The 21,348-nt window shown below is 51.0% G+C and overlaps 1 protein-coding gene across 1 annotated transcript; it reads right to left on the reverse strand.

Moving 5' to 3' along the window:
- Positions 1–957: 957 nt before the first annotated feature.
- On the reverse strand, positions 958–20,669 carry LOC119971456 (olfactomedin-like). The gene is made up of 5 exons (XM_038807015.1): positions 20,577–20,669; positions 18,632–18,799; positions 14,511–14,729; positions 7,750–7,882; positions 958–4,016 (listed from the first exon to the last, which is right to left on the reverse strand). The coding sequence occupies exons 1-5, from the start codon at positions 20,634–20,636 to the stop codon at positions 3,202–3,204; spliced, it is 1,395 nt and encodes a 464-aa protein (XP_038662943.1). The 5' UTR covers positions 20,637–20,669; the 3' UTR covers positions 958–3,201.
- Between the last annotated feature and the right edge of the window lie 679 nt (positions 20,670–21,348).

Raw genomic sequence — 21,348 nt, forward strand, 5'->3', positions numbered from 1 at the left:
GGAACCGCCCAGGGCCGGTGTAAATCCCGCCCCCGCTGTGACCAGAATTCTCCGACACCCGGGAATCGGCGGGAGCAGGAATTACGCCCTGCCGATTGGCGTGCCCCCCGGCGCCGATTGGCGTGCCCCCCACGGTGATTCTCCGGCCTGCGATGGGCCGAAGTCCCGCCGCTGACAGGCCAATCCCGCCGACGTGGTTGAAACCACCTCTGTGCCGGCGGGATTGGCGGCGCGAGCGGGCCCCCGGGGTGGGCGTGGGGTGATCGGGCCCCGTGACCTGGCCCGCGATCAGGGCCCACCAATCGGCCGGCGGGCCAGTGCCATGGGGGCATTCATTTTCTTCTGCTGCCGCCACGGCCTCCACCATGGCGGAGGCGGAAAAGACCCCCCTACCGTGCATGCGCCGGTGGTGACATCAGCGGCCGCTGACACTCCGGCGCATGCGCGGACTCACGCCGGCCGGCTAAGCCCTTTCGGCCGGCCCCGACGCTGGTCTTCATGGTGCCAAAGGCCGTTGGCGCCAGTCAGCGTAGCGGGAGCCACTCCGGCGCGGGCCTTGCCCCTAGAGGTGCGGAGAATTCCGCACCTTTGTGGAGGCCCGACGCCGGAGTGGTTGGTGCCACTTCGCTACGCCGGGACCCCCAGCCCCGCCGGGTAGGGAAGAATTGCGCCCCAGATCCTTGGGGAATCTTGCAGTGCCCAAATTGGCTGCTGGATTTTCTACTTTAACTACCATTCAAAAATATTTCATTAGCTCTAAAGTACTTTTTAACATAACACCCTGAGTGGTGCTAAACACAAAAACAGTTTTTTTTTCTCCTTCCCTACCACAGCTTAGGAGTGAACCTATTTTGATATCGAATTTGACTTGAGTGGAAAATGCAGTTAGATATATCAAAAACAGTTTATTCAGGCACAAAAAGGTTACATAAAGAGGTATGACACAAGCCAGGGAGGTATGCTGATCATTCCAGTGCTTCATTTATTTGATGATTAGTATGCTCACCACTTCATTTACATAATTAGGCCTGTTTCACCAGGTCTCAGTTAAACACAGTTAAGCAAAGCAATCTGAGTCATGTAAATTTCCAGTTTGATGTGCAGAGCCTCACAAATTTCTAAATTGTGTACCATTTCATATTGCTAACCATTCCATTCAATCCTCTTGTAAATGAAACCATAGTTCATGCCCCAAAATATCACATTCAGTTAACATTTTGGGCGCGATTCTCTGGCCATGTTGCACTCAAGGGAGAGGCCTGCAGTGAGCCTCCCGATCGGTCCTGCCCATTTGGGACGAGTCCAGCAAGACGGAGTCGGAACCCCGCCCCAAATGGGCAGGACCGAATGACGCTCTCGGAAGTAGGCCATAAGCCTACTTAAGACCCATCTGCGCGTGATCCACCGGCCTCCTTCAATTCTCCGGCCTCTCCAGGGATGCTGCAGCCGGGCGTCAATCAGTGCTGGTCCACATGAACGTGGACCAGGTGTAATGGCACCCGGGAATCTCCTGAGCCATTGGAGACCCCTGGATGGTCAAGATAAGTGCAGGGTGCCTTCCCCCCAGAACGCAGGCACATTGGCACTGCCCAGATGGCAACAGCACTGCCTAGGTGCTAGGGTGGCAGTGTAAGGGTGCCTGAGTGCCAGGGTGGCACTGCCAAGGGTGAAGGGGGAAATGCTCATGAAACGGGAGGTTTGAAGGGTGGGGAGTACAGGGCAGGTAAGTAGGAGCCTCTGGGGGGGTGGGGTGTTGGGTGGGGTTCCTAGAAGGGCGGGGGGTGCTGTAAGGGGGCTTGGGGGAGCCTGAAGAGGGAGGACCCCTAGGGACCCCATAGTGGGGTGTCCTCGCTTAGGGGGTGTGGGGTACTGCCCATGTGTGTGTGTGGGGGTTTAAAATTGCCCATGGGTGGGGGTTATGGGGGACCCACAAGCTCACTTAGAGATCAGGGCACCCTTTCAAAATGGCGGCCCGATCTCAGAGTTCAGCTCCCCGGTGCTAAAACAAAATTCTAAGTGAGAGCTAAACCGGTGAGAAACTCCCCAGGGCCCAAAAAAGTGACTGTGTCATTGAATAGCAGTCGGGAGCTCGCCAACAGAGCCAGCGGGAAACCCCCTGAAAAACCCGGCACAAATTAACTTAGAAATCTTTTGCGTGAATCCCGCCCTTTGGCGATCGGCTGGTGAATCAACATTCACGCCAAAATCGGGGGCGCGCTGCATTCACAATGCTCCGCCCCCCTCCAAAGCGGTGTACTCAAGGAATACATCACACGGCGTATCGACGGCCTCAGGACGTTGCCTGAGGCCCTCCCACTGATGCTCCGGCCACGACCGGCCGATACCTGTCAGCTTGGGTCTCTCATGCTATTATTTGTCGGGAACTCAGCGTGGCGGCTGCAGACTCAGTCCAGCGATGCCACAGTCAGGGGAGAGACGATCCACGTAAAGGGACTTTGGCAGGGACTTGGGGCACTGTTGGGAGGTGGTCTGGGTGTCGCGAGCCGGCCAAAGGGGGGACACAATTTGGCAGGCCGGGTCCACGCACGGCCGGCACCATGTTGCACGGCCGCTGCAGGCTGACAATTCTCCAGCCGTATCGGCAGCCAGAGCCAGGTGCTCTACACTGCCTGCCTGCTAGCCCCCCAACCAACAGAGGATCGGTGGCTGTTTTGCGCCACATTTTCGGTCGTCAAACGCCACCGTTCTCACGCCAGCGACAGGATATAGCCTAAAAATCGGAGAATCCAGCCCTTCTTTCAAAGTACGGGAAATGCTGGATAAAATAGAGGCAGAAGAGAAAATGGTAGATTTCAAAATGCAATCAAATTATCCAAGGAGTTGGTTTCTTCATCATGCTAGCATTTCCTACAGGCTGCAATCAAACCTTGTCCATCATTATAACATTACTGGGCAGTGAGTACTCAGTTGGGGCTGTGAATTTATGGCCCCTATATTCTTTCCCTAATGTTTACCACAAGTGCGTATGTTACTCAGACTATTAAGTTTTAATATACATGTCTGTTTTACCAGACTTTTCCTCTTAGACATTTAATGTTTAGTAGCAAACCAGTCCTTGTACAATAAGTTTACTGTCCCAGGCCATTCTAAAATTAGCAGGTACCATTATAATAAATGTATTTAATTGCATGAAATCCTCACTTTCCGGAAATGGCACAAGAAATAATTAATTTGAAACCTTTAATAAAAAATGAGCTCATACGCTACCATGTAGCCATCATTATAAAGATAGAGTTTCCTATCTACTGGGTTGTAGTGGATGTTTGCCACATTTGAGGAGTATTTGGCAAACTGGATATTGAGATTTTTGGCCTCTTGGTTATTGACTGTGTCATACATATAAAATATCTCCTCTTTGGTATCACTGATATACCGTGTGGCATAAAGCACCCCACAAACCACAAAGGCGTTGGTTACTGCTCTCTTAAAGAGCTTTGTTTTCCATGTTTGCAGCACAGTCAAATTAACGCTGTCTAGTTTACTCAACACAATATTCCCATAATTCTCCTCAGTGGCATAAATGACCCAAAGGCCATTTTCGTCCACCGAGAAATCCATATCTGTGTAAGTGGTGCAAACATAATAACAGTAAGGGAACTTATTATTATAACCAGCTTTGGGAAGCAGAACGTTGGTGATGGCTTTTGTTGCCATGTCAAACCTGCACATTTGCCCACTATCATAACAGTTGTAATACAGAGAGTTGTTGTGAACTACAACCCCTGGACCCTGTATCGCATTGGGGACAGTGTATGATTCTTTCACCGAAATATCAATGTGGGACCCTGCTGTCAGGAAGTTTTTGTAAGAATTGTAGGTTCGGATCGCAATTCCATAAATATTGGAGGACATCAGTGCCATAACCCAGTAGAGCTGTGAGCTTCCGGCCATTGAGTCCATACCCCAGCCTCCGAAATGGTATGATGTGCCATATGGGTTGAGTTGTGCCAATACTGGCTCACTAATGTTGCGTAAAATTCCTCCAGAGCAGTTTCCTACAAGAAACAGAGTTAAATTATTGTTGTATTTTCTTGAAACTGTTTCTCAAGGATGTTTCTTTATACAGAGACACTGGGCGCAATTCTCCCAATGGGAGTCTAAGTGCCGATGCCGGAGTGAAAACCGGAGTGTTTCACTCCGGCGTCGGAGCTCGCTCCCAGCCCCCTATTCTCCCGCCCCCGGGGGGGCTAGGAGTGGCGCCGCGTTATTTACGCGCGCTGGGCGTAAAAAGCGGCGCCGCGTAAATGACATGACCCGCGCATGCGCAGGTTAGTCGGTGCCAACCCGCGCATGCGCGGTTGCCGTCCTCCTCGAGTCCACCCCGCAAGAAGATGGCGGATGGATCTTGCAGGGCGGCGGAGGAAAGGAGGTCCTCCCTTAGAGAGGGTGCCCACCGATCGGCGGGCCAGACCCCATCGGAGCCCCCCCCCCCCCCGGTGCAGGAACCCCCTTCCACCCCAACAGGCCGTTCCCCCCCAGCGTTCCCGCACAGTTCCCGCCGGCAGCGACCAGGTGTGGACGGCGCCAGCGGGAACCTGTCGTGTTGCAAACGGCGAGCGGCGATTCTCCGAGCGGCTAGCCATGATTCTTGCCGCACTGGTTTGGGGGGGGGGGGGAGAATTGCGTGCGGGTGCCGGGGTGGCATGGCGGGACTCGCGCGGTGCATCTGTGATTCTCCCACCCGGTGTGGGGGGTGGGGGGGTGCCGGGGTGGCATGGCGGGACTCGCGCGGTGCATCGGTGATTCTCCCACCCGGTGTGGGGGGTGGGGGGGGGGGGGGGGGGGGGGGGGGGGAGGAGAATTCCGCCCAATAAAGTGAATCAAATTTCTTGTTATCCCCATCAATCTCAAACCACCTCCATTATTCCCAACACTAACTACACCCTTACCATTCCCACCTACTTAACACATAACCCATCTTCTCCCCCCAGATTCAAACCCAGCCATGATTTTCCATCAGATTCAAGCCATTCCCATGCTAGCCAAAAGAGTTAATCCTTCATGAGCAGGTGCTGAAAAATGCATTAACGTTGTTATCCCGTGTTACATATGACCTGTAAATTATATCCCTGACTCTATTTACGACTCCTCAGAAATTAAATTTTCCCCAACTTTCTCATCCTTGCCTGATGGCATTGGTTACTCCTGGTATATGACTACAGCACAGAAACCAACAGATTTCTAGTACCTCTTCCACATGACTATTCTTTAAGTGTGATCCCAGTCAGTGTATTTTAGCAAGCTGTTAAACTGTGGGGAGCACTGCAGTTAAGCCTGAGTATCTTCTCATCTGTTGTTCACATGAGCATACGGAAATACAATATCAAAATGTAGATTGCTACATAGTAATGACGAATGAGAAGCTCATTTAGTTTGCCTCCCTAGTCGAGGCTAGTTGTATGACTGTAAGCTTTGGAATTCCCAACCTAAACTTCTCCACCTTGACCAGGATCTCCTGGTCCTGCCCAACATGGGAATTGCCGCGGGCAAAATGGAAAGTCTGACAGACCAACAAAAGGTCTGTTGACTTCAGGACTAGAAAATGCCACCCTTCTCCCTACCTCTTTGAAGACTCACCTTAAAACCTACCTCTTTAAGCAAACCTTTGGTCATTCGTGCTAACGTCTCTTCTTAGGCTTGGTGTTGATTTTGTCTGAAGCTCCTGTGAAGCACCTTGAGCTGTTTTACAATCTTAAAAGTGCTACATAAATGCAAGCTGTAGTTGTTGACAGATTAACTCAGAATAGACTCGGAACCGAATCTTGCTTTTTCTAATCCTGGGGGCTCAATTACACTTATTGACTGAGCCTATGGCATAACCCTGTGTTCTTGTGCTCATCATTGACATGGCATGTTCTGTGTTAGAATTAGAATTATTTTACTCTGACAATTGAATTGCAGGAAACCTTTCTCGCCGAAATAGCCACAAAGAATAACATACGATTATCTAAATTATTTCCGATCACTCTGGTTGAACTCAACACTGCTGCTGTCTTGATGAATGAAAAATGTCCTCCTGATGTGTATAGTGAGAGAATATTTTCAGTTAAGCGTTAAAGTAGGAGTCTCCTGATCTTCAATTTGCTCCTGTGTTAGTCAACCTGAAATCTCAGGTACATCTAGGCGTGTCTTGCACTTTTGCAGTTTGTAGATTGTTCTCCAACAGCCAGCCTTCAGACCTATCACTGGATCCCAGTCACCAAGAGTGTTCGCAATTTATCTTTTTAAAAAAGGCACATACTGATTACTCAGCAATATAAAGCAGCTTTTCCAAAACTCACAATTCACACTGAGGCATTGCTGCCAGAAGTCCTCTTGGATCATCCTTCAATGCACATTTCCCCTTGAGTTAATACAGTCAATAGGTGATGACAGGGTTACAGTCGACAGCGAGAGCTTGCATTTGTGGAACATCTTCACTACAGTAAAACGTTTCAAGGCATTGCTCAGGAGTACAATCAGACAAAAATTGAAGCCAAGACAAAAAAGGGGATCTTAAAACAGGAGACCACTGGCTTGGTCAGAGAGTCTTAAAGGAAGGGAGAGACTGGAAGGTTATAGGGAAGGAATTCTAGCGTTTAGGTCAAGGCAGCTGAAGGCATGGCTGCCAATAATAAAGTGAAAGAAGTCAGGGTTGCAAAAGACACAGGGCGGGATTCTCCCTTCTGGGGACTAAGTCCCCACGCCTGCCGGAAAACGGGTGAGAACCACTCTGGACTTTTTCCTTCAAGGTCTGGGGTGATTCTCTGTTTTCCAGGGGGATAGCAGAGCCCTGGCATGCTTCCCGCAGCTCTGGCTGCCGGCGGGGCTCTGCTAGCCAGACCGCGCGGCCGCGCATGCACATAGCGGCCGCAAGTTGGTCTGCGCATGTGTTCGGCAGCCCACCTCAGCGTGGGCGCCGCCAACATGGCGGAGTCACACAGCGGGTCCACGCAGAGGAAGGTCGGTCCCTCCCAGATCACGATGTCCCACCAATTGGTGGCCCCCGATCGCAGGCCTGGCCACCACTGAGACCCCCCCGGAGTCAGATACCCTCGCCCCCTACCAGGACCGCCACCACGACCGCAGGTCCCAGCTCCCGCCGGGTGGTACCACATGTAAATCACACCGGCGAGAGTTCGGCCGGTCGACCGTGGAGAATCGCCGCGTGTGCAGGACTGGTGGGTCCGTGAAGAATCGTGGAAGCGCCGGATTTCCTGCGTGAACGGCTATACTCCGCTCTCGCGCCAGGCGCGATTCCGGCACGGAGGGTCGGAGAATCCCGCCCACCAGACTTGGAGGAACACTGAATTCCAGGAGGGCTGTAGAACTGGAGAATGTTAGAGATATGAAAGGGCGAACAGTCTTGCCACCAGCCAATATCCACACTCATACGCTTCAGGACGACCTAGGAAATCAGGTGTAGGAATCCTGGCCCATTCTTCATTCCCTATCTTGAGGAGATGAACGCAATGTCTTGACTACAACCCTGGATGGGTCAGCTAACTGAAGAAAGACAAGCGGTTGAGTCTGGTCTGTATCATTCAGCAACAGTGTTGCATTTAGGAATTACGGAGATATTTTATAAAGCGTGAGTTCTCCATCATTCATACAAACCTTTACCTAAAAGGATTAAATGTTGTTCAAGCAGTTTAAATTCAAATGAATATGGCAAGTATTAAAGCTCACTTTGTTTTGGTAACAACAGTTTTGGTAACTAATATGTGCAACTGATAATTGTAACCTCACCAATGTGCAAATTTCCGTAGACAGAGAAGCTCTCCAAACGGTTCTTCATTTTCTTCAAGTAGTCTTTCATGGCCAGTAGGTTTTGTTTGTCATATTGCTGCAGGTCTTTCACATTGATGTGGGCATCCAGCATCTGGGTCACAAATAAAATTCATTACACAACCCGATTATTATTGGGAGTAATTAGCAGCCTTTTTCTTACTAGGGGTAGTGGACAGCCTGTTTATTACTGAGGTAATGAACAGCCTTTTTATCATTGGGATAATAAACAGTCTGGTTATTATCAGGGGTAATTAGAGGCCTGTTTATGTTAAGGGCCTGTTTATCGGAATGAAATAAAGAGAAGGAACCGACAGATGAGAGAAGGCAGGCAATTAACAAGGAGAATGAATCAGAAATGCAACTGAAGAAAATAAATATGTTAGAAATATGAACAAGCGAAGGCAGTGCTGCACAAGAAAGGGGTGAAGTTCGGCCTGCTACAGCCGGCATGCCTCTGGGTCACTTATAAAGAACGCCAGCTCTATTTTGAGTCCCCGGAAGATGCCTGGGCCTTCGTCCAGGCAGAGAAGCTGGACTCGAACTGAGGACTTGGGGGGGGGGGGGGGGGGGGGGGGGGGGGGGGGGGCTGCTGGAGGGGCCGAAGGGGAACAGATGGTGATGGGGCGGTGTCGGGATGGGGATCTGCCACCGTGGGGAACGGGCCGTGGGGGTACTGCGGGCACGTGGTGGGCCGAGGGAGAGTTATGGCTGACCGGCGCAGAGGGAAGGGGAAGAGCCCCCGATTCGGCTGGTCACATGGAATGTAAGAGGGCTGAATGGGCCGGTGAAGCGGGCCCGGGTGATGGCGCACTTGAAGGGGCGGACGTGGCTATGCTCCAGGAAACGCACCTTAGGGTGGCGGATCAGGTCAGGCTGAGAAGACGGTGGGTTGGACAAGTGTTCCATTCGGGGTTAGATGCTAGGAACCGGGGGTGGCGATTTTGGTGGGAAAGAGCTTGTCGTTTGTGGCATCGAGCGTGGTGGCGGATAGCGGTGGCAGATACGTAATGATGAGCGGTAGACTCCAAGGGGAGCGGGTGGTGCTGGTCAATGTGTACGCCCCAAATTGGGACGATGCAGGCTTCATGCGGCGCATGCTGAGCCGGATTCCAGACCTTGAGACGGAGGGCTTGATATTGGGAAGAGATTTTAATACAGTGCTGGACCCGGCCCTGGATCGTTCGAGGTCCAGGACCGGTAAGAGGCCGGCGGCAGCCACAGTGCTGAGGGGGTTTATGGACCAGATGGGAGGGGTAGACCCTTGGAGGTTTATGAGGCCGGGAGGTAGGGAGTTCTCGTTTTTCTCCCAAGTCTATAAGGCTTACTCCCGGATCAACTTTTTTGTCTTCAGTGCTGATTCCGAGGGTGGTAGGGGCGGAATACTTGGCGATAGCCATATCAGACCACGCTCCGCATTGGGTGGACCTGGAGCTGGTGGAGGGGAAGGATCAATGCCCGCTGTGGAGATTAGAGATGGGGCTGCTGTCGGATGAGGAGGTATGTGGGCGGGTCTGTAGGTGTATAGAGGGGTATTTGGAAGCTAATGACAATGGGGAGGTGCAGGTGGAGGTGGTCTGGGAGGCGTTGAAGGCAGTGGTTAGAGGGGAGCTGATTTCTATAAGGGCACACAGGGAGAGGGGGGAGAAAAATGAGAGGGAGAGGTTGGTGGAAGAAATGGTAAGGGTGGACAGGAGGTACGCGGAGGTCCCGGAAGAAGGGCTTTTGAGGAAGCATCGTAGTCTCCAAGCGGAGTTTGACATATTGACCACCCGGAAAGCGGAGGCGCAGTGGAGGAGGGCGCAGGTATATGCGTACGGGGAGAAGGCAAGTCGGATGCTGGCCCACCAGCTCCGGAAGCGGGAGGCGGCGAGGGAGATAGGGGGAGTTAGAGATGTAGGAGGGAGTCTGGTGCGGAGTGCAAGGGGCATTAATAGGGTGTTCAGGACCTTTTATGAGGAGTTGTACCGGTCAGTGCCCCCTGGGGAGGAGGGTGGGATGGACTGCATTTTGGACAAGCTGGAGTTCCCGAGAGTGGGGGAGGAGCGGGCGGAGGGTCTGGGGGCCCCGATCGAGTTGGAGGAGCTGATCAAGGCGATGGGGAGTATGCAGTCAGGGAAGGCACCGGGGCCTGACGGGTTCCCGGTGGAATTTTACAAGAAGTTTTTAGACCTGTTGGGCCCGCTGTTAGTGCGGACCCTGAATGAGGCAAGGGAGGGGGGGGCCTTGCCCCTGACAATGTTCAGAGCATTAATTTCTTTGATCTTGAAGCAGGATAAGGACCCCCTCCAGTGTGGATCTTACAGGCCGATCTCGCTCCTCAATGTGGACGCGAAGCTGTTGGCCAAGATACTGGCCAGGAGGGTGGAGGATGTGGTCCCGCAGGTCATTCACGAGGACCAAACGAGGGGAGGCAGCTGAATGTCAATGTGCGGCGGCTTCTTAACATCATAATGATGTCGGCGGTGGACGGGGAGGCGGAGATAGTGGCATCGATGGATGCGGAGAAAGCTTTTGACAGGGTGGAGTGGAGCTACCTGTGGGAGGTGTTGAGGAGATTTGGGTTTGGTGAGGGATTTATTAGGTGGGTGAGGCTGTTGTATAGTGCTCCGGTGGCGAGCGTGGTGACTAATGGGAGGAGGTCGGAGGACTTTCGGTTGTCCCGGGGGATGAGGCAGGGGTGCCCCTTGTCTCCCCTGCTCTTCGCGTTAGCGATGGAACCCCTGGCCATGGCACTGAGGGACTCGAGGAGCTGGAGGGGGATTGTGCGGGGGGGGGGGGGGGGGGGGGGGGGGGGGGGGGAGCACCGGCTGTCGCTGTACGCGGACGATTTACTGCTGTACATTGCGGATCCGGCGGGAGGGATGCCAGAGGTGATGAGGATCCTGGGGGAGTTCGGAGACTTCTCTGGCTATAAGCTCAATGTGGGGGAGAGTGAGCTGTTCGTGGTGCATATGGGGGACCAGGAGAAAGAGATAGGGGAGCTCCCGCTGAAAAGGGCAGAGAGGAGCTTCAGATACCTGGGAGTCCAGATTGCCAGGAGCTGGGGGGCCCTGCATAGGTTAAACTTCACGAGGCTGGTGGAGCAGATGGAGGAGGAGTTCAGGAGGTGGGATGTGTTGCCACTCTCCCTAGCGGGCAGGGTCCAGTCGGTTAAGATGACGGTGCTCCCGATGTTTTTGTTTCTCTTCCAGTGTTTACACATTATGATTCCGAAGGCTTTCTTTAGGAGGGTTAACTGGAGCATTACGGGGTTTGTGTGGGTGCAGAAGACCCCGAGGGTGAGGAGGGTATTCTTGGAGCGAGGCAGGGAGGTGGGTGTATTGGCGCTCCCCAACCTGTGTGGGTATTACTGGCTGCGAACGTGGCAATGATTCGTAGGTGGGTGATGGAAAGGGAGGGAGCCGCATGGAAGAGCATGGAGGCGGCGTCCTGTGTGGGCACGAATTTAGAGGTGCTGGTGATGGCCCCGTTGCCGCTCCCCCCGGCAAGGTACTCTTCAAGTCCGGTAGTGGTGGCTACCCTCACAATCTGGGGGCAGTGGAGGAGGCATAGGGGGGAAGTGAAGGCCTCGGTCTAGTCCCCGATACGGGGGAACCACCGGTTTGTACCAGGGAGGATAGGTGGAGGTTTTTTGAGTTGGCACAGGGCAGGTATCAGGCGGATGGGGGACCACTTCCTGGACGGGAGGTTTGCCACCTTAGAGGAGTTGGAGGGGAAGTGGGGTCTACCCCAAGGGAATTCCTTTAGGTACATGCAGAATAGGGCGTTTGTTAGGCGGCAGGTAGCGGAGTTTCCGCTATTGCCGCCAAGAGGGGTTCAGGACAGGGTGCTCTCGGGGATGAGGGTCGGCGAGGGTAGGATCTCTGCAATTTATCAGGTGATGCAGGAGGGGGAGGAGGCCTCGGTGGAGGAGCTGAAAACGAAGTGGGAGGAGGAGTTGGGGGAGGAGATTGACGAGGGGACGTGGGCGGACGCCCTGGGGAGGGTGAATTCCTCCTCTTCTTGCGCATGGCTTAGTTTAATTCAGCTATGTGCTGCATAGGGCGCATATGACTGAGATCAGGCTGAGCCGGTTCTTTGAGGGTGAGGACAGCTGTGGCAGGTGTTCAGGGAGCCCAGCGAACCACACCCACATGTTCTGGGCGTGTCCGGCATTGGGGGGTTTCTTGAAGGGGTGGTGGGGACCTTGTCCAAGGTGGTTGGCTCCAGGGTGGAACCGGGCTGGGGGCTCACTATTTTTGGGGTAGCATCGGAGCCGGGAGTGCAGGAGGCGAGAGAGGCCGGTATTCTAGCCTTTGCGTCCCTAGTAGCCCGGCGATGGATTTTTTTGCAGTGGAGGGATGCAAAGCCCCCGAGCCCGGAATCCTGGATCAGCGACATGGCCGGGTTCATTAAACTGGAGAGGGTCAAGTTTGCTCTGAGGGGGTCGGTGCAAGGGTTCTTCCAGCAGTGGCAGCCTTTTCTTGATTTCCTTGTGGAGCGTTAGAGGGTGGTTAACTTCAGGAGCAACACCGGGGGTGGGGGGGAACGGGACTATGGGTTCGTTATGGGGGTTTGTTCTTATGGTTCTATGTTTCATAGAATTTACAACACAGATACATTGAATTTACAGTGCAGAAGAAGGCCATTTGGCCCATCGAGTCTGCACCGGCCCTTAGAAAGAGCACCCTACTCAAGCCCAAACCTCCACCCTATCCCAATAACCCCATCTAACCATTAAGGGCAATTTATCACGGCCAATCCACCTAATCTGCACATCTTTTGACTGTGGGAAGAAACTGGAGAACCCGGAGGAAACCCACGCAGACACAGGCAGAACGTGCAGACTCTGCAGACAGTGACCTAAGCCGTGAATCGTACCTGGGGCCCTGGCGCTGTGAAGCTACAGTGCTAACCACTGTGCTACCGTGCCGCCCTCAGTTTCCTCTGGTGCACGGTTTTCTCCACAAGTCCTGAAAGACGTGCTGTTAGGTAATTTGGACGTTCTGAATTCTCCCTCCCTGTACCCGAACAGGTGCCGGAATGTGATGACCAGGGGCTTTTCACAGTAACTTCACCGCAGTGTAAATGTAAGCCTACTTGTGGCAATAAAGATTATTTTTAAAAATTTAATACATGAGGAGCAGGAAGCAGCTCACTTTCGCAAAGGTGGCTGAGGACTGCAGTTCACACACGCTCTCTAAGAAAGATTCTCAATTATATTGAGACCCTCAGCAGGTGGCACTGGCAAATGTAACTCAGCTTTGATAGATGGATTTCAACTCACATCTACTGCTGATGTTAAATGTGTAATTATTTTATGATTAGAAGCTGTTAAACAAAGGAACCGTTTTCCGCAGCTGGGGCAGTCAGTACCTTTGACTCAGTGGGATACCTTTGTGGGAGGTGATGTGGACCCGGCCCTATTCTTCTGGGAAAAATGGCCATATAACAAGAGGCACTGTAGCGTAATGGGAAATTTGGCCACGTAAGGAGATACTAAAGAAACCAAAGAGATTTTCTAGAAATGCAGTTTCTTCAACAGGATGATAGTCTCAAAAGGAGAACGTTAGCAGCTAAGGCAAAAGATAACTGCTGTGTGACAAAGAAAGCAAGCAACTGGAGACATTGACCACATAACCTTTGTCGTCACGGAAATTGTTAATCTGGAAGCCGATTTATGGCATAATGGAGCAATTGAATCCTGCTCACTAGAACTGTGAAACACAACCTCAGCATTCAGAGCAATAAAACTGATATTATCGAACCTTCGAAAAGCTGGAAGAAATCATATAAAAAAGCAAGGATTCAAAGCTTCAACATCGAGACCCCAGGGAATAACCATTGCAGAAAGAGCATCCCGAGTCAAGGGCTCAGTGATCTGTAAAGCATCCTTCCAGAATACCTGGCCAGCTGTTCTAATTGGAGTGACATTTGAGTTTGATTCATGAGTAGAGTAACAGTTATCACTTATTGAGTTAAATTCTGTGTGACACTTGAGTTAAAGATTGTGTCACACTTACTGAGTTAACGATTGTGTGACGGTTTTTTAAATTTAGGGTTAAGTATTAGTCTGTGTGACAATAACTGCAGAAGAGTCTTTGTGACAGATTTGATTTGTACAAAGCAAGTTTGATTAAAAAATACAAGTGTAAGTAGTTTGTGTGATGTGTCAGTTGTGACCCTCGTCCAAGAAAGGCAACATTGAGAAGGCCTCATCAGCCTGCTTTCCCATAGGAGGTCATAGACTTTGATTTTTACTGAGAGATATGATAGGATGGATGAGTAGGAAATCATTGTCGGTCATCATAAAAACCCATCTGGTTCACTAATGTCCTTTAGGGAAGAAAATCTGCCATCCTTACCTGGTCTGACCTACATGTGACTCCACATCCACAGCCTTGTGGTTGACTCTTTAACTGCCCTCTGAAATGGCCACGCAAGCCACTCAGTTCAAGGGTGAGTACGGATGGGCAAGCCAGCAACGCACACATCCCATTAATAATTTTTAAAAATTCACAGTAGATTCCTTCTTCCCTAGTGAACCTTTGCCCATTTGAAAGTTGACTAAGAAGAAATGGCATCAGACCCATGCCATATTCCTGCTGGGTGAGGAAGGGTGGGGGGAGCACTAAAATCAAAGCCATGGTCTGGACTATCTCAAGTCAAGTTCAGTGATCACAGTATTCACATGTGGCAATGTTACTATAAATACCTCAAACAAATACAATTAATCTCACCTCGTCGGAGACTTTGCGAAATAAGTCGGTGTTTGATGAAGGAACACTCTGCACCTTTGCAATCTTAGACCTCAGCTGTTTCAGCTCCCGGCGGAGAACCCAAAAGTTGAGTGGATGGTATAGTTTCTGTTTGTATATTGCCTCAAACGGTTGCAGCTGAGAAGTACAGTTTTGTATCTGTGCTTTGAACTCTGCAATCTTGTACTCAGCAAAGGTTGCCTTGAAATGTACAACATCATGTTAAAAAACAAAGAATCAAGTCAAATAAACTATGACGACCAGTCCAGTGGATTTCTGGGCAGCAGGTGGAGGGGGGTGAGTTGGAAACACTACAGTGCCTGTGGGCATAGGCAGGACTCAAAGTAGGGATTTAAGTTACAGGGAAGACGATTGCTGTAGAAAGGGAGATAAATCTCTATATGGGGAGAATGGTACAATTAGGATGTGCCCAATATCTGTGGGGAGCTCTTGCTTGCTCTTTCAACAACTGCCTCCGTTTGCCCTGAGCTTTCCCCCATCTTCCCATGAAGTTGATGGCTCATAAACTTTGCCCTTCTGGGCAACACTTTGTTACCTCCGCCAGCCTCCCCGTGAGCCCAGACAGTGAGTATTCAGTTGTTTCTTCTCTCAGACGATCATGAATCTGTGGACTTCTTAACCTCAGAGAACTGCAAATGTTGGTTCATTGAACATAAAGCTGAGATAGACACCTTTTTAATCAGTAAGAGCTTCAGCGCTTTTGGGGATAAGTCACGGAAAGTGGAGTTGAGAATCATCAGATCAGATCGATTATGATGTCATTAAATTACGGAGCAGACTCAATGTGTCAAATAGCCTATTCCTCCTAGGACAGCACAGTGGTTAGCACTGCTGCTTCACAGTGCCAAGGACACGGGTTCAATTCTGGCCACTGTCTGTGTGGAGCTTGCACCTTCTCCCCATGTCTGCGTGGGTTTCCTCTGGGTGCTCTGGTTCCCTCCCACAGTCCAAAGATGTGCAAACTAGGTGCATTGGCCATTCTAAATTGTCCCTTGGAGTCCAGAAAGACTGGAGTTATGGGTTGAGGTTAGGTAGGGTGCTCTTTCAGATAGTTGGTGTCAACTCGATGAGCCAAATGGCCTCCTTCTGCTCTTTTTTAAAAATGCATTCATGGGATGTGGGCATCACTGGCTGGGCCAGCATTTATTGCCCTGAGGGAAGTTAAGAGTCAACCACATTGCTGTGGATCTGGAGTCACATGTAGGCCAGACTAGGTAAGGAAGGCAGATTTCCTTCCCCAAAGGGCATTTGTAAACCAATTACACTTTTAATTCCAGATTTTTATTGAATTCAAATTTCATCAAGTGCCCAGGTGGGATTCGAACCCAGGTCCCCAGAGCATTACCCTGGGTCTCTGGATTATCAGTCCAGTGACAATATCACTGCTTCCCCTATGTGGGGTTTCCTATCCTCACCCCACGTCTTTCCTACAGAAGTCAACGTACAGCAATCAGGACTGGGAACCTGGTCTTATATTTGTCCTTTGGGCAGCTACCCTCAAGATTTTGGGGCAATGGAGGCAGCATGGGGGGGGAGGTGGGGTCCCCGATGGGGTCCCCGATACGAGGGAACCACCGGTTTGTTCCGCGGAGAATTGATGGCGGGTTCCTGAGTTGGCACAGGGCAGGTGTCAGGAGGCTGGGGGACCTGTTCATAGACGGGAAGTTTGCGAGCCTGGGTGAGCTGGAAGGGAAGTTCAGGCTCCCCCCCGGGGAACACCTTTAGGTACATGCAAGTAAGGGCGTTTGTAAGGCAGCAGGTGGCGGGGTTCCCCCTGCTGCCGCCGCGTGGGGTCCAGGACAGGGTGCTCTCGGGGGTATGAGTTGGAGAGGGGAGGATCTCGGAAGTGTACCAGGTGATGCAGGAGGTAGACGAGGCAACCTAAAGATAAATGGGAGGAGGAGCTGGGTGAGGAGATTGAGGAGGGGACGTGGGCGGATGCCCTAGAAAGGGTGAACTCCTCCTCTTCGTGTGCGAGGCTTAGCCTCATACAGTTTAGGGTACTGCATAGGGCTCATATGACCGGGACAAGGATGAGCCGGTTTTTTGGGACCGAGGACAGGTGTATTAGGTGCTCAGGGAGCCCAGCAAACCATGTCCACATGTTCTGGGCATGCACAGCGCTGGGGGAATTTTGGAAGGGTGTAGCAAGGACGGTATCGAGGGTGGTAGGATCCAGGGTCAATCCAGGCTGGGGACTCGCAATATTTGGGGATGCAGTGGAGCCGGGAGTGCAGGAGGTCCCTAGTAGCCCGGCGGAGGATTCTTCTTCAGTGGAAGGATGCGAGGCCCCCAAGCGTGGAGGCCTGGGTCAACGATATGGCGGGGTTTATTAAATTGGAGAGGGTGAAATTTGCCCTAAGGGGGTCAGTGCAGGGGTTTTTCAGGAAATGGCAACCATTCCTAGATCTCCTGGCAGAGCGGTAAAAACAAAAGGTCAGCAGCAGCAGCAACCGGAGGGGGGGTTGTCTCTTTGTTTTTGTTTTGGGTTGAATATCTGTCTTTTGCCAATGGCCGGCGTTAATTTATTGTTTCTCTTTTGTATTTACGGCGGGGGGTTCTGTTTTTTTTTGTTCTTAGAATTTTCTGTTATTGTTTTCTTTTTTGTGAAAATGTGAAAATTTGAATATAAATTATTTTTTAAAAAATAATAATATTTGTCCTTTGGTTAACCTGCTATCATCAAGGTCAACTGAAGCAACCTACAGTTGCCCTGATTCAGAGTAGCTAACCTGACACACAGAAAGATTCAAAGATGGATTATATCATCACATTTTCTCGCTATCACCTCAAGAGGTGGGATTTGACCTATCATCAATGCACCCACCAACCAGTGGCTGAATTTGAATGACTGGGAAGAGAGCATCAGTCGGCAGATTTTGAAGGGAGGACAGACTGGTGTACGAGAGTTGGAGCCAACCACCAAATGTCACAATCGCTTTATGTTTGAAAGTCGATAAAACAGAGGGACAATCCGCAATCAATAATCTGTATCAATAAGAAAATATGAAAATCACACCAAAAATATCCAACTGAACAATACATATAGCAACTAGCTTATAATTAAGCATACCTGCAAGAAAGGTAGCAAATATTCTGTGCAGGACATTAAACCAATTGTCCTTCTGTACCCCCTGCTGAATATAAAAAATCCTTTGCCACTTTTTGAAGAAGAGTGGGGAATGTTGCTTCTTGGACTGCATTTATTTATCAGCCAGCATCACTAAAACAGATTATCTGTTCTTTCATCACATTGCTATTTGTGGTACAGTACCGGCTGTGGTTATTCATGAAGGCCCCGCCATCTCAACTTTGCCCCTCGCCTGAGGTGTGGTGATCCTCAGATTGAATCTCGCCAGAACTTCTCAGTGCAGGAAGAGATCAGGATGCCATTTTAAAAAAGCATCCTGATCTCGCGACACCCCAACGTGACCCCCAAACCCCCAACACATCTACAAGGGGTTCCTCAGCAACCCCCCCCCCCCCCCCCCCCCCGCACCCTACTTGCATAGGCAGGGCACCCCCAGGCACAATACCCGGCATAGAACAAATCTCAGCCTGGCACCTTGGCACTGCCAGTCTGGTATCTTGGCAATATCAGGTTGGCAACCAGGTGGCACTGCCAGGGTGCTAGGCTGGCACTACTGGGGGGCAAAAGCAACACCAGAGTGCCACCACCTGGAGGTTTCCGATCCCCTGGGAGACTTTTCTGCCTGGCTCCGAGGTTGTATCCCAAAGTCTCAGAAGCTCAGGCGATTAGCTTAGATTAGCTGTTTCACTCAATATGCACTCAATGCACTCAATTTCACTCAATATCCCACAATGGGTGGGATTCAGATCACAACGTCTCGTGAGATTGCATTAGATCTCGTGAGGCATGGCAAGCCAAGTAAATCCCAAAAGAAGGACCTCCTGGAAGCTCGGCCACAGTCGCACCCTACGTCTTCCTCTCTGGATGAACATGTTTCAGCGTCTGTATCACCTATTCTATGTGAATGAGTGTCAGGGTCGGTGTTGCCCTCTCTGAGTGGCATAATGTAGGTCTGTGTAGGTTGCCAACGTCTGCATTTATATTTGCTCACCTCTAACTTCAGCTCTTCCAGAGTTTTGGTGCAGTTCTTTGACAGATCTTTTAACTGTTCAAATCTTTCGACCGGAAATTCCCATTCAGAAAATTGCATTTTGCAGACACACCGATTCCCATTTTCGAGCACTCCATGAACTCCCTGAACTCCCTGATATTCTGTTTCCTGCAAAGCACACAGCGGTCAGTTCCTAATAAAGTGCATGGATTCCCCTTCACAACATCACAGTAGTAGTGATGAAAATTGTACGGGCAAATTCAAAGTATGACATTAACCATTGAGAAACGGACTCTCTGGACTAAACAGGCCAATAGATCGCAACAGTCTGACTCAAGTGTCACATTGGCAAGATTTTAACTTACTGACACCCAGGGAGCAGTGGAGTTCTGGCAATTTACAAGAATCCCGGAAGACAGTGCAGCTTGTCAGTCAGTGTCTTTTTTTAAAAGTAATTATATTAAAGATTTTTCATTATAAACACAATAATATGAAATAGTTCATACAAATTATATAATGCAAGAAGAACACAATAAACAAGGGGAAGGGGGAAGAGGAGGGGAGGGGGAGGATAGAGGAGGGGAGGGGGAGGAAAGAGGAGGGGAGGGGGAGGATAGAGGGGAGGGGGAGGAAAGTGGGGAGGTGGAGGAAAGAGGAAGGGAAGGGGAGGAAAGAGGAGGGGAGAGAGGAGGATAGAGGAGGGGGGAGGAAAGAGGAGGAGAGGGGGAAGAGGAGGGGAGATGGGAAGAGGAGGGGAGGGGGAGGAAAGAGGAGGGGAGGGGAGAATGGGCAAGAGGAGAGGAAAAGACGAGGACAGAAGAGGAGTCAGAGGAGTGAAGAGAAGGGATAGAGGATGAGGCGAGATGGCCGCGGTGAAGAGAAGTTCAGCGAGTGTGAGGGAGGATAGAGGGTGTGAGGGAGGATAGTGTGAGGGAGGGTAGAGAGAGTGTGAGGGAGGATAGAGAATGTGAGGGGAAGGACAGAGTGTGAGGGGAGGATAGAGAGTGTGAGGGAGGATAGAGAGTGTGAGGAAGGATAGAGAATGTGAGGGAGGACAGAGAGTGTGAGGGAGGATAGTGTGAGGGGAGGATAGAGAGTGTGAGGGAGGATAGAGAGTGTGAGGGAGGATCAAGAGTGTGAGGGGAAGGGCAGAGAGTGTGAGGGGAAGGACAGAGAGTGTGAGAAGAGGATAGAGAATGTGAGGGAGGATAGAGAGTGTGAGGGGAGGATAGAGAGTGTGAGGGAGGATAGAGAGTGTGAGGGGAAGGACAGAGTGTGAGGGGAGGATAGTGTGAGGGAGGATAGAGAGTGTGAGGGGAAGGCAGAGTGTGAGGGGAGGATAGTGTGAGGGAGGATAGAGAGTGTGAGGGGAAGGACAGAGAGTGTGAGAAGAGGATAGAGAATGTGAGGGAGGATAGAGAGTGTGAGGGAGGATAGAGAGTGTGAGGGGAAGGACAGAGTGTGAGGGGAGGATAGTGTGAGGGAGGATAGAGAGTGTGAGGGGAGGATAGGGTGAGGGAGGATAGAGAGTGTGAGGGGAAGGACAGAGTGTGAGGGGAGGATAGTGTGAGGGAGGATAGAGAGTGTGAGGGGAGGATAGGGTGAGGGAGGATAGAGAGTGTGAGGGGAAGGACAGAGTGTGAGAGGAGGATAGTGTGAGGGAGGATAGAGAGTGTGAGGGGAGGATAGAGAGTGTGAGGGAGGATAGAGAGTGTGAGGGGAGGATAGTGTGAGGGAGGATAGAGAGTGTGAGGGAGGATAGAGAGTGTGAGGGGAAGGACAGAGTGTGAGGGGAGGATAGTGTGAGGGAGGATAGAGAGTGTGAGGGGAAGGACAGAGGGGATATCACGCCCGCGGGACCTGAGATATTAATAGTGCGCTTAATTGTTAGATTATTTCTAACAAACGAGGTGAACAGGAGTCGCCGCGACTCCCGGATACTCACAGCAGAAAGCAGGGTGCTGGCAGTTAGAAGCAACGCGGCAAAAGTCATAGTTGCAGCCATCTCGGGAAGTGCACTGCAGCCGGCGGGGAGATATTATTTAATATGTAGAGAGGGGAGGGGAATAAAAGGGGGGTGGAGATGGTGAGGGCGGAAGGCAAAAGGGAGGAGATCTGCGGAGGGGAGGCGACTTAACTGTAAAGGAACCAGAGATTGAGGAAGAACAACGTAGAGAGGTAGAATGAGCAGGAGATTGGTGGGACAAAGAGATGGAGCCTGAAGAGTAGAATTGGAGGAGGGTGAATGTCAGTGAGGGGAGAGAGAGAACTGGAAAGATTGCAAAGGAGATTGAAGAGAGACTGAGTGATGGACAAATCTAGAGAGATTAATGAGGGGGACGACAGAGGGCAGACAGGAGCAAATAGGAAAGATAATGGTTTGAGGAGAGGAGACAGGACTGAGAAGAGGTAACTGGGGAGTTACATGAATTTACAGTTAAGAAGGAGGAGGTATTAGAAAGACTATCTTTACTTTTAATTAACCGGATGGATGCATTGGAGGTTGGGGTGGCACAGTGCTTAGCATTGCTACCTCACAACGCCCGGGACTCAGGTTCAATTCTGATCTCGGTTGACTGTCCGTGTCGAGTTTGCACTTTCTCCCTGTGCCTGCGTGAGTTTCCTCCGGGTGCTCTGGTTTCCTCCCATAGTCCAAAGGTGTGCCGGTTAGGTGGATTGGCCATGCTAACTTACCCCTTAGGAGGCTGTTCAGCCCA

Source organism: Scyliorhinus canicula, chromosome 9 (genome assembly GCF_902713615.1).
Source record: "Scyliorhinus canicula chromosome 9, sScyCan1.1, whole genome shotgun sequence".
Taxonomy (NCBI): Eukaryota; Metazoa; Chordata; class Chondrichthyes; order Carcharhiniformes; family Scyliorhinidae; genus Scyliorhinus; species Scyliorhinus canicula.

What these genes read in the sequence shown, in the direction of transcription:
- LOC119971456 (XM_038807015.1), bottom strand. Translation starts at nt 20,636, where the DNA reads ATGGCTGCAACTATGACTTTTGCCGCGTTGCTTCTAACTGCCAGCACC. An exon ending in TTCGCAAAGTCTCCGACGAG is followed by an intron (nt 7,883 to 14,510) that starts GTGAGATTAATT and finishes TTTGTGACCCAG; the next exon opens with ATGCTGGATGCCCACATCAA. An exon ending in CTACGGAAATTTGCACATTG is followed by an intron (nt 4,017 to 7,749) that starts GTGAGGTTACAA and finishes TGTTTCTTGTAG; the next exon opens with GAAACTGCTCTGGAGGAATT.